Genomic DNA, 19,345 nt, shown 5'->3' on the forward strand with positions numbered 1-19,345 from the left:
ATTGTAAAGGTGATGTACAGAGGGATTATAGTTATGTAAGTCAGTTTCTCCTTTCTGTCCCCACCCAAGATTCTAACTTTTTCAAGACTATTTTTGGGTTGATTGAAGATGATACGGTCAGAAAATAAAAAGTCTTACCTGAATAAATTGACTACACTTGTCATCTTTAGCAAGCCATGGAATATGATACAAAGTTTCATCAATGGGTGGAGAGCTGACAATAGATTGAAAATCAAGCACCTCTCTTTTTTTGGCCATGATTAGCTACAAATTACAAAATTGAAGAAAGAAACTGAACTTAATTGCTGTTCACAGGATGTCAGAAAATAAATCAAAGCTTTATAACTATACTGTATTAATTAACTGTTGTCTCCTGTGACGCAACTCCCGAGAGGCTCAACTAAGAGGACCAAACATTTATTTTGACTCATGGTTCCTGAGGTTTCAGCCCATAAATACTTGGCTCTGTTATTTCTGGGACATGGCAGGGAGCATGTGGGGGAGCTGATCTCTCATGTCAGGGCTTAGGGAAGCAGAAAGAGAAGAAAGAAGAGAAAGAAGCCAGGGTCCTAGTCCATTGAAAGGCACACCCACAATGATTACTTCCCTCAATCTCCTTCTGACTCTTATACTGTAAACTGCAGATTACTTTTAATATCCCAAAGTTACCATACTTTAATTTGAATTTCTACAAGCTTAATTTCCAAAAATATATGAAATCCCATTCTTTCAAGTGCTCAAGCACTCAACCTCTTCAACTGTTAATGTCACAAGATTCAATCTCTATACATTATGTAACCCAAACTCTAAAGTAGTACTTTTAATACAGTGGTCTCCTGAATTACATAAAAAACAAAATGAGAAGTTTGAACTAAAATTACAACCATCCTTGTCTCTTAAATTGTTGGGAAAACAAATGCTGGAACTTTACATCAATTCTACAAGAATGTTTATTGTTACTGAGATCTACGTTTCTTTATAAAGTTTCAAATTGCCATCTGCTAGTGTTGTTCTTTTTTTCTTTCTTTCTTCCCCCTTTCTTCTTCTCCCTTCCTCCCTCCTTCCCTTCTTCCTTTTTTCTTCCTTCCTTCCTTCCTTCCTTCTTTCCTCCTCTCCACTCTTTCATCATTCACTGTGGCAGATAACTGGGCTCTGCCATGTTATTCACTACATGTTTCATGTAACTATAGTGCTGATACAGTTGTAGAATTGAATAGTTGAAACAGAAACCACATAGGCTCATATAGTATAAGATGTTTTCTATGTTGTCCCTTATAGAAAATGTTTGCCAACCCTTGTTCCATAGAAACACATATTCGTTAGAGCATTTTAGTTTTTATCTACATGTATGTTTTATATTGGGCCCATACTTAAGGATTTATAGTTTTTAACTTCAATTGCTTAAAAGCACTTTTTTCTGTATTATCTTCTGTTAGGGATGAATTTTATGTTCATCTTGTTTCTGAATATTCTGCTGAAATCTCTTATTAATTCTAAAGGTTCTAAATGAATCCATTAAGATTTTAATTAAATAATCAGTAAATATAATTGGAGTTCATACAATGAGTTGGGAACACATTTTTATATATTATGGCACTATATTAATAACTTAGAGAAAGAAAATGTAGTTATTCCTAACTCTACAATTGAATGTTCTTATAAATTATAGGTTACAGTGGAAATGATATTTAGACACCAGAGATAATTCCCAAGAACATACTTTTATACCCATTGTAGCTTAGGATGGAATAGGCTCATTGGATCTTCAGTTTGGGAGAATGATACACTACCTCACTGTGGCAGAACAAGAGTTGACCACTGGAGATTCATGAAGGGAACTATAGTAGATATTTGTCTTTAAACAATTATTTTAAGTAAAATTTCATCTTTCAAGAATACTCATTTGCAAAGAATCAAAAATAGGCCTCATGATCACTACAGACTAAATAAATGTATTCTGAAAATATTCCACCTTACTTTATTGATTTCAGAACTTTCGATTTTATGAAGAATTCCTTTTGACTTGAAAACATTGACAATTTCTTTGGCCATATTAAGCATGACATTAATCTCTTCCTTGGTTTTCATAGTAATAGTGATTTCTGGGTGATCATACTCGAAGTAGCCTGAAAGGTAACAAAATATTTTCAGATGAAACAAAACATTGTTGTAAGCAGACCATAGCTAACATTTCTTTTCTGAATTCATGGACTACCACTTTCAACAAAGGGATATATGTATCTTCCTCTGACAGGTTCACTTTGATAAATCTTTACTTATCAGTGGTGTCAGAGTTCTGTCTCTTTCTTGGCAACACTCACACTTGTGCCTGAACCGATAAAGACAAGCAACACTGGACCCAAGATTGACAATTGTCTCGATCCACCTGCCTTGGGTCCTGGGAAGCTGCTTTGGGTTTTTAACTCTAGCACTCATGATCCATTTTCCTGCTCCATTTGAATCAGGATTTTTGACTGTTGTCTATGGGCTCAGGAGTGGTTTGTAGTTTAGTCTTCTTCATCCTGTATTATTTTCTCCTCATCCTGCCAGAGGATTTGGGCTACTATACTTACCAAATTTGGATTCCTGTAACCCCATGTAAATATTTGTACCTTCAGATTCAACCTAAGGGCTTTTCCTTGGTCATGATCTCATGTCTGTTTTGGTAACTATTTGGTAACTATTCTCAAGCTTGGCTTTATTAGCCAAGGGCTAATAAATAAACCTAAGGGCTTTTCCTTGGTCATGATCTCATGTCTGTTTTGGTAACTATCTATTTGGTAACTATTCTCAAGCTTGGCTTTATTAGCAGGCTTGCTGGGTTCTTTTGCAACTATTTTGGTATCAAACCTTTCTCCTGTTTGCAATGTTGGATCAAGATGCCTGTTTCACTCTTAGAATTTGTCCTGCACCAGGACCATAATGTGGTATAACTCAAGAGAATAGGCTGTAGCCAGGAGTGGACATCGAGATTTAGCAGCCCTGCTAGAGCTACAAGGTTCTGTTCTGATTTTTCCCACTAAAAGGCCTAAGCTCTTGAATGTCAGGCCTATGGCAAGTATAGGGACAAGGTGTCTTCTTATAAGGTTCACATGTTCCCAGTTTGGATGAAAACAATAAGGTCAAATGACATCCCAAATGATGCCTTGTTGGTGTGGATTATTCAAATGGTCATTAAAAAGCTATTGTAGAATAGGATACAGTAGCTATATTACATCATGCTCATCTATACTAGAAAACAAAGTCATGTAGATTGCTATCCACTTGGTTATTTTTAGTGAGTAGCTTTCCTCAAAGATTAGTAGTCACATAAACAATGGATTTTTCTAAAGTTGTGATGATAAACTTGGTTCTGTTGCATACCTAGGATAAAGGTACCTACCTAGCTCTCTCCTGGCAAGTTCCATATTCCTTGTTACCCGATTTAATAAGATCTGAAGAACAAAAGATTTATTAGTTCTATTGAGACAATGAACTATTATGAAATGTCTTTACATTGGCAATGCATGGATTTGTAGCCACATCTACTAACTTATAGAGAAGTATGATGAGGAAGATTTATTCGCTTGAGCAATGGTGCTAAAGAAATGACATCACCCAGACTGATTTTAAGAATCTTAAAATAATCACATATTGTCCTTAATGCAACAAGATAGAATGCTGTTGATTCTGAAAGCATGGTAGATACTTTCCCATGCAGCTCTATGAGACTGTCCAATTTGGGGACACAGGAATGGTTTTTAACCATAAGTGATTAAAAGGCTAAGCCAAGACATTTAAGGACAAAAATGAAGACAAAAATTGGATATAATTTAGACATCCAAGTCCTTTTGTATCTTCTCCTTAGTACCCTCAAATTCTAGTGCTAAATATCAGTGATTAGAAAAGGCAATACTGCTCAAGAAAATATCCAAGTTGTAGGTGGTGAAGGTATTATTTTTGTGTTCTAGCACATATCAAGTGTACAATTTTCTCAAATGTGAGCATAAAATCTAGCATTGAAATGTTCTAATTTGTCAGTGTTAATCTGCCTCAAATTATAAAATTAAAAACAAATAGAATTTAGACTCAAGAATACCTTTCCTACTTAGTAGTCCTGAGGCTCTGGGTAGGGTACTTTCACTCCTCATGGACTCACATATTTTTATCTGCATAATGAGAAATCTGACAAGGCCTTCCTATTAGGAGAGTTACTATTTTCTTTATTTCTTTCCATTTCTACACAAGTCACTTATTTCCTTTACTGTTTATTGTAGAAAAAAGAAAGATGGAGGGAGATAGAAGGAACACTTGGGCAATGTGAAGATAAAGGTGCTCCACTGTAACACTACTCTTCATTTCCCATGGTTTCCTGTCAAATCCTGGACCTGGCACTTGGGAAAATCTGATGCGTGTACCTGGGCTTCATTCACACAGACAAAAAGGCACCTTGAAAGAGCCTCAGGACTTCTTCACAAGACACAAATACTTCAGTAAGATTCTTTGAGTGATTTAAATTGGAAGTATTTTAAGTTTTTACAGTAATTACCCAAGAGCCAAAGAACACACCTGCACATAGAGACTGAGTTCAAGATGGCCAAGAGCAACCACAGGATATGAGAAGTGACATCTTTTCAAGGAACTCAGGGGAGGGTTTCCTCACCTGCTTAACCTGCTTGGAACTTGCAATCTGGTCGATTATATTCAGTACATCTGCCTCTCCTTGAGCATAGCCTTTTAATATAGCATAGTGAAAAGACAATTGGTGACTCATTCTTTTATCTATTATCTGCAGTAATTTTGGTGTTACAAGCTGAAAAGTAAACACGCAAGCCAGGATTATAATTTGCTACAAACTATACAACTTTGATTTATGATTAGTTAACTAAAACTTTTAAGAATAAAGAATTAAGAGGCCTCACAAAATAATGCAAAGGCAAGGCGTTGGTGGCTTACACCTATAATTTTAGCTATTCAGGAGGCTTGAGACCTGAGGATCTTGGTCCAAAGCCAGCCCAAGCAAGTAAGTCCATGAAACTTTTATATTCAATACCAAAAAGCCACAAGTGGAGCTGTGGCTCAAGTGTTAGTGTGCCAGCCTTGAGCAAAAAAAGCTAATGGATAGATTCTAAGCCGTGAGATTAAGCCCCAGTACTAGTACACACACACACACACACACACACACACACGTACTATTGCAAAAACCCATCAAGGCTGTTGGTTATTTGTTCATGATTTCTTTATAGCTTCATGATTTCTCTATAATTATTAATGTTGGGGATTTTGCACAATTTATAAGGTTATTGCTTGTATGTATTTCTTTTGTAGAGAAGGAGATGTTATTTTAGAAGTTTAAATTCTTGGGAATTATTGTCACATCTTGTTGGCATAGATCATAAGTGACTGTCTATAGAGCACTATCCCCTTCACATGACAATTCTGCAGATGTTGTTTGAGTGGAAATTTGCAGTTACCATACTCCCAGACAGATTCCTGCAATTAATTGCTCTGCTCTCTATTCCCTGGCTGAGGGTTTATGTCTCCAAGTTATCTGTAGTCCTTGTGCACTCCCTTAACTTCTCTGCAGTTTGGCAATTTCTTCTGTTTTCTTCTCTGTGCTCTGCAACCTGCGATTCCTGGTTGTGTATTATCTTCTTTCAAGGTTCAGCTCAAGTATTGCCTAATAAAGGAAGTTTCTTCTCCCGCTAGCATTCTCCCATGCCTACTCCTTTGCTATATTCTACCATATAACACAAGAAAATCTAGATAGCAATTCCTTCGTTCCTTTTTTGATAAAGTCCCTTGGTACTGAGAGTATGTCTATTTGTAAACTACTCAGTAATCTTTCTATAACCTCCCATCAGAAAGAATTAACTCGACTTTACTTTAGAAAACACTAGACTTGCTTTTCTCAGGTTAAACTGTACACTTATATTACTTTTCCACAGAAGACTAACAAGAGAGAATACTAGTTGTATGCTTTGTTCATTCATGTATCTTAGTAGTAAAAGTATTTCTAAACATATGTAAGGAAGGTAAAAATTACATTCCACACTATTACATTAAACTCTAGATAAACCATGCTCATTTAGCTTTACCCATTCTGCTTACTTGTGCTTATGTCTTGTTTGTGTATGAATAGAAAGAGAGATAAAGAGACAAGTGTGATGGCTCCAGACTGTAATCATAGCTACTGGGTAGATGAAGGTCAGGGGGACTGTGGGAAAAAAAAGTTTCAGGGAAAAAGCTCCTGAAACTCTATCCTAACCTAATAAAAAGCTAGATATAATACTATTATTCCTGTTACTTTGAAGGCAGAGATCAGGAGGACCATTGCAAATGGCAGACACGGTAAAAATGGGAGACACTAATAATTAAATTACAAAGAGCCAAGTATCTCCAGTGGTAGACCTCCTACCTAGCAAGTGCAAAATCCTGAGTTCAAACCCTGTCAGACAGCCATAATATGAAAATAAGAACATCTCTATCAAAAAAATAGTCCCAAATAAAATAGTTGCTAAAAAATGAATAAACTGATGTTTGTCCATATTTCATGAAGCAGTCAGGAGAAATTTGGAATTGCAGCATTTACTTTACCTTTAAAAGGCGTAGGATGCGAAGGAGTCGAGTAATTTTCATAAAAACTACAGTTTCAACTAATTCAAGAGTATAACTAATGGTTCCTGTCTCTATAAGTATTATATCTAAGATGCCAACTAATGTAATTCCTAACTCAAATAGGTTCCAAGCCTGTGAAAAATATTCCTTCCTTATTGCCGCCATCTGTTGATTTAAAAAGAAATCACATTGTCATAATTTTGCTTTTCCTATACCATTTTCCATAATAGATTAAACATTAACAATTAGGTTTTTCTTCTATCTGTCTCTGAAAAACCAACACTTGAAACAAAACAAAATAAATAGAGTAAGTTTATTAGCTTAACCTTTTAGTGAAGGAATGTGGAATATTGATTTATAATCAGCTTCAAGTACAGATACAGGTGAAAAATATTCATAAAATGTCTCAGGAAACATGTACCAGGCAGACCAATCCAAACAATAAATAGTGTGTCAAAGTATTTTAATTTAAAACAAACAGCCTCTAATAATTCTGTTTTAATAGTAAGTAATTGATATGCAAAGTTGTAAGTGATCAAAAACAAAGCAGATAAACATGAAGTAGAGGTAGGGGATTGAAGGAAGACCACAATCCAAGCACGAGGTGCTATATGAAAAATAAACTAAAGCCAAAAGTTCTGGGAAGAGTTTGGCTTGAGTGGTAAAGTAAAACCACGAGCACCTGAGTTCAAACCTCAATACTAAAAGAAAAAAGGAAACAAAGAAAATCCCACTTACATAATTTTTATTCTCTGATGAAACAGAATAAAAGCCATTTTGATCTCTTGGAAATCTAGTTTCTCAGAATTATTTGGTAATGTAACTTTCATGTCAACAAATATATTTATAGAACTAACATGTAGCTCTACTAATGTGTACATTCACATAAATATATTTCAGAAGTTATTTGTACCACTTTTATCCATCGCTATAAATTCTTATATTAGAATAGGAATATTTTAGTAGGATATTTTAATAGAGATGAAATGATAGGACAGCCTTTTATATAAGATATATACAAGTTGAGACATTGCAGTTTAAGGGTTTAAAACATCTTAGTTTTTCCCTATTGTTGCCCCGATACATTTAGGGAGCCAGTACAGAAAGCTAGACTATTTGTTAATTCAGATAACAACCTTTGAAAATGTCTAACAGAAAAGGTGACTTTTTGGAAGCAACACATAAACTGATGCATCTAAAAATCTAATGCTAGGTAAGACCAGGTTAGAATACATGATTTTCTTTCCTGGAGTTGATTGCATTAAGTTTTTTTATTGCATTCATTTGAATGCACTAACTGAATCTGAATCCTGAAAAGAAGGATTTCATTGCCTGATTCCACAATTGAGTAAGCTTTCCTGCCAATTTTGCCGGCTCTAATTAAGAACAGTGGAAGTCCTTTTCAGGTTGAATGGTGAACTGCCTAATAGAATATGAATATTATGAAAGGAGCTCATTTTGTAAGTTAAAAGTGAAATATATATGAAATCTTAAAAGTTTAGATCCGAACTGTGATATTTCATGTGACAATATCTTATTAAATGATTGAATGTGCACTTGGGTGTACATGCAATACCTTATCAAGTGCAAGGGGCATCTCTGCAATCTAGTTCTGATGTCTTCATTGAGCTTCAAGTTGGTCCACCATGGCTATGAGAGCTGCTTTAACCTCAACCAAGTATAAGAAATCCTAGAGAGATCTGGTATGAGAGCTACAGGGATCTTTATTTTCCACTTAGCACAACACTATTTAGATTGGGAAAAGTTATGCAATGTGGTCAACTTCTTAGACCTCATGAGAGATGATCAAAACCACAGTCAAGGGATATGGAATCCCAGTTTAGCACTTTGTCTAATCTAGTGCATGTTAAACAGGGTGCTCACCCCAGCAAACGATTATTAGCCTACTCCTACTTGGATTACTTTCTTTTAATTCTAAGTTAACTGCAAATGGATCAGAATGAATCTAAATCTATTCTTTGTTTTTGGTGATACTGTGGATCTACATTAGCATTTGAGTTTTCCTGTGAAGATCTGAGATTTGTTTCTTGTGCCCCAATATCAGATAAAATTTCTCAACTTATATTTTCTAGCTAGAAAATTTTGTATCACAACTTGCTCATCCATAAAATATAATACTATCACTGGTTTCTAGGCATGAATTTCCACCACTTCACAACTATCTTTATATTAAGAGCTAAAAAGGAACCTATCACGCTACCTACTTATCTATCTATCTATCCATCTATCCACCTAGTGTAGAAGTAATAATGTGAAATTCCTGGGCTCTCTACCCTGCTGAGTTTAACTACATTTCTAATTCTGCTTACAGTCACTCTGTGTCCCTTTGACCATGTCATATTTTGCAGATACACAATCAATTACTACAATGTGAGTATTTTCTATTTTGTCACCCTAAGCAGCCTCTTAAAAATGTTTATTTGTGCTGAGAAGAAAAGAACCTCATATACTCCTTTAGAAAACTGTGTGTAGCTAATGTGAAAAAGATGCCACACATTCACACAAACAAACTCTGGATTACCTTAAGCAGACTCTCCAGAATGTAAAAGGCAAGAAAATAGTAGTTAGCATGTCTTATCTCAAGATCATAGATGTCCTTTAGTTGGGATAGCCAAGAGAGGGCCATAGGATACATGTTCATGACTACCACCAGGTATCCGATATACTCAAACTCTTCAGCAAATACTATTTTATGGCATAAACGAAGACTGATATATCTATAAAAACAGTTTTAGATGATAAAAGTTTTATTAGTTTTCACCATATGCTCAATTCTGATTAATTATCAATACTAGTCTTAGCAAATAGCCTCATTAACTCTAACTGGCATTTTAATTTGGATATTGTCATTAAAATGTCTTTTTTTCTAAATATCTTATGTCCATTTTTTCTTTTTCTTCTCATTCACTTATACCTTTTAACAGAAATATTTTTGGTATAAGACAGAGATCATTTAAACTGCAAATATTTTAAGAATTATACAACGAGAATCCCCCCTTCTATCTTCCAATAATTTTACTTCTCAGAGGTTTCTTTGAACATTTTAATATTGTTCCAATATTTCAAAAATACTTACAAACGTAACTTGCTTTGTTTTAAAATTGAAATATGAACACCTTCTTTTGTCTGTGGATGCATAGGAAAGCTCAGGCATGGTACTGGTCCAATATGTATAAAGTTTTACTTAAAAATTAAGTGAATTTGTGTACCTTGAAAAACAGTTTTCATACCAAGAAGTGATAGTGAGTGGAACTATGATCTGGGAATCTGTGGATCATGCGTATCCTAGCAACAACTGAGGCTGAGACCTGGAGAATCAAGGTTGATAGCTTATTGAGACAGAAGAGTCCAAGAGGCTCCATCTCCAATTAACCAGAAAAATACTGGACTGGAGCTATAGCTGAAGTGGTGAGCAAGAAAGTCCAGTGAGTGCAAGGACCTGGGTTCAGGTTCTGGCATCAGTACATATACACACAAAAAAGACTGGGATTGTAAATGAGAAGATTCACATTTTATATACTTAATTCTACATATCTTTTGTTGGTGGTGGCGGTCGTGGGCTCTGAACTCTGGGCCTGGGCATTGTCCCCCAGCTCTTCAGCTCAAGGCTAGCACTCTACCACTTGAGCCACAGTGCCACTTCCTGCTTTTTCTGCTTATGTGGTGCTGAGGAATTGAACCCAGGGCCTCATGCATGCAAAGCAAGCATTCTACCACTGAGCCACCTTCTCAGCCCCAATTCTACATACCTTTAAGTACTAGGATTAAACTCGGCCTTGGGCATGCTACACAATTATACTACCAACAAGCTTCAACCCTATTTCTTAATTCTATTATTTATTCAGATAGTGTGATAATTACTATTAATACTCAAATCATATTATTGATAATTACCAATTGAATAGTTTGATTATTTTTCCCAGTCCCAGAGATATATTTGTATTATGGGTGAGAAGCTATTTCATAATTTTAGGTCTCATTTTGGGAAAAGGATGAAATTATGAATGCATGATCACATCACCAAGCCTCAGATAGTGTATGAAAGGAGTTGTTAACTATATTCACTTCCTTGCCTGGACTCTGTCTTGCTCAGTTCTGTCTCCAGATTACATTTCCTGATCCCTTTTGGCAGCAAACCTCTATATGGCATAGCACAACACTTGAGTTACCTCTTGATTAAGTTTATGGCTGGCTACAATCTGTCTTGTTTCTGCAGAATGACTGAATTTAAAAAAAGGTATGAAGAGGCCACACTTTTGAAATTGTTCCAGTAGTCATTAACTTATTAATTTCTCTTGGAATGCTTTATTGTTTCCTGCTACTATTCTGGTTATAGATACCCCTGGGCTATTTTCCTGCATAACGAATCTTATTCTATATGTTAATGAAGCAATGTAAATGCTTGAACTTGATGAACTATGACTGAGGCAATATAGGCTAGAGACTCTCTACATTATACAATCTAAAAAGCTCTGGTCTGTATTGAAGCCTGTATTGAACATTGATACTATTAACGTCTAAAATGCTGTATCTATTTTTCTCCCATGTGCAATAACTCTGGTAAAAGTGATCAATATACATTTGAGAAAATACTAAGGAAACATTTGATATATATCCTTGTGATGGTGTTGCAGATCCTTATCACTGGCTATGATTCTGAGAACTTGACTTGGATATATCAAAGAGAAGAGGTCAGAGACCATTATCTCTTCTGATTATTCAAAAAGTGTTATGTATTCATTTGTATTCATCATGTCCTACCTGTATCCAGATCCAGGAACTTTGAAAGTTATAACACATTAGTCTTTGATCTAGGTATATCTATTTAAAATAAAACATATTCCTGCCTTGCCTCTAGCTTTTAAGCGCTGTCATCTTTTTGCCATTTCAAAACCTTATCCAGTCTTTTGATAATTAGAGAGATCAATCTACAAAGACCACCTAGTGTCAGCTACAGCCTGCACAAGGCATCTCCATTAATTTTCTCGGCAAGCTTCATTATTGCCTTGGTTCTTTAGACCTCAGAGAAGCAGGTCATGGGGCTGATTGCTCATTCTCACATAACAATTTAAGCCAGATTTCATTTATGGTTTTTTTTTCTGTAGGTTATTTTATTTTTATTTATTTTCAAATTTCAAAGAACCATCCCAATAATATAATAGCACCAGCTCCAATTATCCTGAAAGATTGCTGAGCCCTGTGTGATTATGGGCTCAAAGGCCCACACAAGCCATTCGGTTCTGGCCTTATGTTGCAAGCTCTGGCCCAGTGTACTTCAGATTCATTGTGTTGACCAGTTCCTACCATTCCTTCAGTCGTCAGCAGGCCCTGTTTCTCCTTCTAGCTGTGCTGAGACCTAACCATGTAATTTCCCTGGAAGTGATGAAAGATGATAAAGACTAACGTTAAGGATAAATTCATTTTCCGATGTCTTTGCAGCATTTCAAAGTAACAGGAAACTGCATCCTCAAATTGTGGAAAGGGCTGCTTCTGCCATACACCAGCATGTTCATGAGAATCTGGGGGCTCAAAGCCTTATGTTAGCATTTCAAGTGCTAGTCTTTTTCCTCAGAGCCCTGGTATTGATTTAAAAGCCTCACCAGTGTTGTGCATTTATTTCACCTTGCACAGCTCTAGCTGAATGTATTCCAAATTTCAGATATTATAATGATTCTATTGTCTGCAAACTTCAGCATGTTAGCATAGTTATCTTAGGTATTATTTCTAACAATTGAAGACAGAGAAACATAAATCTGTTATTATTTCTTCTTATTCTCTTTCATGGCTCTTTTATTCCTCCTTTGTTTGGTGATAGTGCTAGACTTTATGCATCCTTAATGGATTACTGTTCAGCATTTGATAATAAGTGCTTACATTTTTAAAGTGTATAGTCAGTGCTTGTTCTGGAGCCATTTCTTCCATACTAGCTATTTATATAATCTTTATAACAATCACATGAAGTAAGCCAAGAAGGGCCCAGTTAGCATATTTTAGTACTTACAATGTATCAGTTATTAGCATATATGGTTTAGTCACTGGAATATGACATGAGTATTTACAATATACAGTACCTAAATAAGGAAAGAAAGGCCTGTAAAGCTCATTCAGCTAATAAAACATGAAGCCTAATGAAACTAGCAGCACAAAGACATGAACTGATAATTTCATTTATTTGAAAATTCAGCATAGGTAAAAGGAAACAGTTTAGTGCTTCCCAGGAGTTGGAGGAGGGGAGTGAGGAGTTACTATCAAATGGTTTACGTTAGGGCCAATGCAAATGTTGATGTTTGCCCAACGTTATGAAGTTCCTAAATAACACTGACATATTTACTTTAAAATAAGGAATTGTTGGTTTTAAGTCTATGTACAACTTACCTAATTACAAAAATGGAACATTATTCTTATTTCTTTTTTTATTGTAAAGATACTGTACAGAGGGGTTACAGTTACAGAAGTAAGGTAATGAGTATATTTCCTATAGAGCATTGTTACCTTCTCCTTTGTTATTCTAATTTCTTTAAGTAATTGTCTTATATGTGTATATATGTACATACACATATATATATACATATATGTGTATATACACATGTGTGTATATACACATAGACAAGTATACATACATTTATGTAGACATACATATACATATATAGACATAATTACATACATTATAGTTTAAAGATACCTCAAAATATTTTGCAAAGTACTTAGGTTAGAATTAAAATAGAAATAAGAAGGGATCTTTGAAAGGGGACCTCCATTTTTCATTTCAACAGTGCTTACCTGGATGGTGTACCTTTCTCTTTTTTGGTATTATATACCCAGTTGAGAAGTACTTTTCTAATGAAGGCAAACAATTTTCTGCTCTCAGAATAAGTCTTTATTGTCTCAGGACTCATATGCCTAAGAAAAGGAGAGATCTTTAAGCATATTGAGATAAGTTTAATGCAACAATGGGAAAAGGCAGGAGGAATATTTTGTGCCTAGATGACTGTAAATTAGATATATCTATTTCCAAGTCATGATGCTGCAGACACAAGTAATCAGACAATTGTGAGGTTGTAAGACTCATTCATTCATGAGAGGCTACAAAATATTGGGGAGATGCATTTTGAAACATAAGATATTCACTTGCAGAGAGGTAAAGCAAAGCCCAAATCAAATATCTGCGATAAAGAGATGCTAGTTTGTATTTTTGATCCCCATTGTCTAGTGTGATAGTGAACAAATGCTCTCAGTAGCTTCCAGATCTAGGAAGTGGGGTTGAAAATAAGTACATCAGGCTGAGACAATTAAGTGAAAAGTTATGTGAAGTGTCTAACCTATCTCATACATCTTCCCAACTATAGTTTCATACTCAGGACTAGTAGCCAAATTTAAATGACTATAGAGTGTTAAATGACTATGAAGTGTTAACATGGGGAAGTCAGTGTCATAGATAACCTCAAAGACATTTGCGCTTGCCAGGTGTCTGCTGATTTTTAGTTTTGGTGTGTTGATTTTTGTAATGAGCCAACTCAAGTGTGGGTGTTGTGATTTGGTCTTGCTTAGCGCATCCTCTTGATTTTTGTAAGCAATTTACCTATTGTTGACCAGATACTTCCATGTTCTTCATCAGAAAGATGGTAGGGATCTCTGTCTCTGGTTCTTAAGACTCCAGCTTGTTAATGGCTTAATAGAATATCATTGGAAGTCCAAGATGAAAATGGACTTTGTCTTCCCTATTGACCATCATAAGTCTGCCTAACTGCAATTTCTGCAGTTTTTTTTGTCAGTTGAAAACAGTGAGACATTTCGTTCTTAAAGTTTCAATATAATAATGCAACTACATGGAGAACCTTTAATGAGTGTAGTTTGATTTGTTCATAAATTAGATGTGCATATTGAAAGTCTACTATATTTGCTAAATACTGTGGATAAATCATAAGTAAATAAATAATTCTGTCTGTCCTCAGGGCTCCAGCAGACAAGTATGGGGGAAATCATGTAAATAACAATTATAATGAAGTATAATGAGTGTTACCAAGGAGATAATAAATAATAGGCCATATTCTACCCACAAAGAGAACATCGAATAGAGTCATGGAGATGGAAGGCTTACATACTGTCTAAAAGATGGCAATTTCACAGTTCCCATTGATCCATTTGCCAGTGTGTGAGATCATTTATAGACTAAACTTCTAAGTAATTCAAGCTCTCCAATTCCAGTTTTACAGTGATATGAACACAGTTTATAACTGATTTAGGGAAACAGCTCCATCTCTATAACCAGGAGGCAGCTTGGGTTTGAAATCTAGCTCTGTAATTTATTAGACTAGTAATATTGATAAATTAATCATCTCTCCATGCTTTACTTTCCTCTCCTGCATCATGAAGATAACAAGACCACTTCTCTCATGGAGAGATTAAAAAAATAAGTAATACATGTTAAGTATATAAGAATGTATGGAGTCTATCCAGGCATAGGTAGCTCATGTTTGTAATCCTACCTACTCAGGAGCCTGAGATCTGAGGTTTGCAGTTTGAAGCCAGTCCGAGCAGGAGAGTTTTATCTCCATTTTTTTTTTTTTTACAAAACCATAAGTAGTTCTATGATTCAAGTGATAGAGCACTAATCTTGAGCAAAAGATGATCAAACACAGCACCCATGCCCAGAGTTCTAGCCATAGAACCAGCAAAAAGAAAAAAATAGTATCAAGTCTGGAACTCAATATAATAAACCAAATATTTCAGGTCTTGTTTTTAAGAAGGCAATGTCTTGTTTCAGTTTGGCACATTTACCCATCCATTTCTCTAAAGTCCTTCAATTCCATCCAGTCTATCTAAGTGTTTTAAGACTATGGACAAATAAAGATATTTGTACCATATATAGAAACATTTCAATGTTTTAAATTTTAAAAAACTAATTTATAAGTAACATCTATTTTATCTTTCTAACTTGACACATGAAACCTCATATTGATTTGTGTTGGTTGGAAATGAAAACTTTCACTGTTTTCAAATCTATTCTTAAAATGCAACAAGGCTATAGCTTCTGGATGCTTCTCACATTCAGCTGTGCCTTTCACTGCATAAGCTGGCTCATGCAAGTGGGCATAGGTTGATGCATTTAGGTATGTGTATACCAAAGAGCCAGTTTGCAATTTGTGGCAATTTGACCCAGGGACTAAGGTCCAAGAAGATTCTGTAAATAAGTTTAGGGACATTACTGCTGAGGTCTTGGTGTCTTTGGCAAGTGGAGCCAGTTCTGGGGACTAGAATGAGCAGTGAGCTGATCTTGTTCTACTGCATCACAGTTTAACTACTCCTTGTGTCCAATCACAGATCCTCCAGAAGAAGTGACCTGAGTATGATCTCCAATGCACTGGCTCAAGGGACTTAGTATATATTGTCAAGGCCTCTACTGAGGGAATGAGTGCTAGATTCTAAATGTGCTGAGTATCGAGTGTGCATACCTGTGCGCTGAGATGTACCAGCAGAGATTAAGGAACACTTTGTTCTTATATATTCAAAGGTATTCCTTTTTATTCTTCTCAAAGAAAGTTGCTTGCTATAACTTAGCTTTGCAGGTGGGAGGGGGGTCAAGAAGAGAAATGTCAGGTCCTTTCAGTCATAAAGAGCAGCCTGCAAAACTGCACATTGGTGTGAATAGGTATATCAAATTTGGGAAGCCGAAAGCGGGTGATTTGACTTAACTTTGGGGTATAAAGCAGAAAGTCCCTTATCTATAACTATGTCTATGTCTCTATGTCTCTATGTCTCTATCTATGTCTCTATCTATCTATCTATCTATCCATCTATCTAACACTAGATGAAGGAAGCAATCATACAAAACCCCGAAACCTCATTTGTATACTTTCCTACATGCAGTGGCTTAGGATAGAAGTCTTGCCCTGAAAACATACTTACTCTCCTTTCTTCTCTCCGAAGCTTCCTGCTGCACCTACTAGCACCTGAACTGCATTCTGGGGCAAAGTCTCATTTCTGTATTGTCTCTGGTAGCTTGCCTAAAAGGAAGTGGATCCAAATCATTATGTAGCATAGACAACAATGACAATTTATTACCACCTTTACAGAATCTTCAGAAAAAGAAGACAAAGTCCTCAATCATTAGTATGTTTTCAGAAAGCACCTAGACACCAGATTCGTGTAGAAGATGGATCTGGGCTTTGGGTGGAAGCAGCTGGTCTTGTAAGCAGCTACAGTACTGGTTTCTGGTTGTCAGCCAAATTTTAAATAAGTAAATAAATAGATACATAGATAAATAGAGCTCATTAAAAATAAGCTCATAACAATTGCAAGGTGTGATCCTATCTTAAAAGCTCATCATGCGCACAAAATTCAAGGTTCTGAGAAATCTTAGAGTTTTTTATTTAAAAAAAAACATCCAGTTTGGGATCTTTATTTGAACCCAAAATATTAAACCAAATATTTTTTTAATTTAATTTAATTTTATTTGTGAACATACTGTACAGAGGGGTTACAATTGCATGGGCAGGATAATGCGTACATTTCTTACCAAGCATTGCAGCCTCCTCCTTTGTTTACCCTTCAGATCCCTTCCCAGCCTCCCCCCTTCCCCCAATCCCAATCCTTCTCCTTCCTTTCTCTTCCCCCCCCCCCGTGCCCCGACTAAACCAAATATTTTTGTACCAAAACTTCACTGCTATTATAAAGGGAGCCTAATCAAGAGGATGGCAGTTGAAGGCCATCCCAGGAAAGAAGTCAGTGAAATTCCACTTCAACCAATAAACTGGGTATGATGGTTCATGCTTGTAAGCTCAGCTGCTCCAGAGGCATAGATAAGAAGATCAGAGATACCAAGATGGCTGTGAGAAAAAGTGTAAGACCCTATCTGTAAACAAACTCAAGCAAAAAACAGCTAAAAGGTAAGCAAGTAACAGAGCACCTGTTCAAGTAGTAGAAAAAAAATGGGACTTTCTGGGTTCAAACCTTAGTACTACCAAAACTAAAAACCAAAAAGGACTGCTACTATTCTGCACAATACAATCACTACATTCTTCAGCACAAATATAGAGAATACACTCAGATTCAGGGAAAATGTTTGGTACTATGGATGCAACTGTTGGATTCTGTTGTGTAAGTGCTCAACACTGCTGAGGATCACAGTGGGCCAATTTCCTAAAGTGGAATCTATGTTATAACCAGATTCCTGGGTTCCACAGCAGGCATTCTTACTACACAATCATTTATGGGGCTTATATACATTTATTTTGTCAAAAGAAACTATCAACTAAATTCGAGGATTGTGATGAAAAGGCATTTATTAGGCTGAGGAGTGTAGTTTAAGTGATAGAGGGCTTGTCTGGTACACACAAAGCTCCGATTCACCCGCCACAGACATCACCAAAACTGCTAAAGTAAAACAGCCCATTTTCTGCATCCAATTTTATTGAATAGCATCATCCTTCTTAAATAGCATGAAAGCACTGTCAAAGCAGTAGAAGATTTAAAATATTTTCATATTTGAAGTTAAAAATTGTAGTTTATGGAAAAAAGAAAGAAGTTGAAAATAATATGGGTCTTATGTAAGTTTAGCAATGTAAATGACAAAGCAGTTAAAGATCAGGAAAAGTTTAACTGGTAAGTGAACATTTCTATAAAAATTCAAGATTGATGGACCGATTGAGTTCTAAAAAATATCAGCCATCAAATGAGTTGATCTCCATAGGCTTTGTACTCTTGCAACAACTTTATGAAGAAGGTAAGTATCCTACACTTTACAGATGTGAAAATTGAAGCTCAGTAGGTGAGTTGTTTTCTCAAGATGACATTTAGCAACTCAGATTTCTCTGAATTTGAAGCTTGTCTCCCTACCCTAAAAAATGGAATGTAACCTGCTCTATGTGACCTTGCTGCCATGCTGTGTTGTCTTTTCTAACACAGAAAAGATGCGATCTTAGTATATTGAGAATGCACTGTTTCAGTGAGCTGGCTGAGAATAGATTTAAATAAACACTCATATCAGTCATGGGGCTTGAACTCTGGGCCTGGACACTATCCCTCAGCTCTTCAAGGCAAGCACTCTGCTACTTGAGCCACAACTCCACTTCCAGTTTTCTGAGTGGTTTATTGGAGATAAGAGTCTCCTGGAGTCTTCTGCCTGGGCTGGCTTTGAACCGTGATCCTCAGATCTCAGCCTCCTGAGTCACTAGAATTACAGGCATGAGCCAACAACACCCAGCTCCATTCAAAGATTTGAAAACTGTGTGTAGACAATTCCTGTTACTCTTGGGAGCATTATAATAAAAAAATCACAGAAAGTAAATCAACAAATTAAGATGAACAAGGAGTATAGCTAAGATGCAGATGGACTAAAGGACTATGTGGTCCATGGATTTGGAAATCAGCAGAGATCCCTGCTACTTTGAAAATTAGGGTTTTCTGCCGGGTGCCGGTGGCTCACACTGTAATCCTAGCTACTCAGGAGGCTGAGATCTGAGGATTGTGGTTCAAAGCCAGCTCTGGGAGGAATGTCTGTGAGACTCTTATCTCTAGTTAACCACCAGGAAACTAGAAGTAGTGCTGTGGCTCAAGTGGTAGAATACTAGCCTTGAGCAGAAAATACAGATTGTCGATGTGGAAAGAATTGATGGCCTCATCTAGGTGCCATTCTCTTCTAATGGGGAGATTGATCAAAGAAAATCTAATTCTTCATCATGAATTAATTAATATTAATAAATATTGTGAGTCCTATCACTTTAATATG

At 36.0% G+C, this 19,345-nt stretch overlaps 1 protein-coding gene across 1 annotated transcript in view; it reads right to left on the reverse strand.

The window, feature by feature from the left end:
• Slc9c1 (solute carrier family 9, subfamily C (Na+-transporting carboxylic acid decarboxylase), member 1) overlaps nucleotides 1-19,345 on the reverse strand; it is an 86,349-nt gene that overhangs the window by 37,555 nt on the left and 29,449 nt on the right. The window contains exons 12-19 of the mRNA XM_013028515.1: nucleotides 16,525-16,622; nucleotides 13,399-13,518; nucleotides 9,140-9,335; nucleotides 6,577-6,762; nucleotides 4,643-4,792; nucleotides 3,383-3,434; nucleotides 1,978-2,126; nucleotides 139-264 (exon numbers count right to left, since the gene is read on the reverse strand). Coding sequence (XP_012883969.1) covers nucleotides 139-264; nucleotides 1,978-2,126; nucleotides 3,383-3,434; nucleotides 4,643-4,792; nucleotides 6,577-6,762; nucleotides 9,140-9,335; nucleotides 13,399-13,518; nucleotides 16,525-16,622 — 1,077 coding nt within the window. The remainder of the gene's footprint in view (nucleotides 1-138; nucleotides 265-1,977; nucleotides 2,127-3,382; nucleotides 3,435-4,642; nucleotides 4,793-6,576; nucleotides 6,763-9,139; nucleotides 9,336-13,398; nucleotides 13,519-16,524; nucleotides 16,623-19,345) is intronic.

The sequence above is a fragment of the Dipodomys ordii genome, unplaced genomic scaffold (genome assembly GCF_000151885.1).
Source record: "Dipodomys ordii isolate 6190 unplaced genomic scaffold, Dord_2.0 Scaffold111, whole genome shotgun sequence".
NCBI lineage: Eukaryota > Metazoa > Chordata > Mammalia > Rodentia > Heteromyidae > Dipodomys > Dipodomys ordii.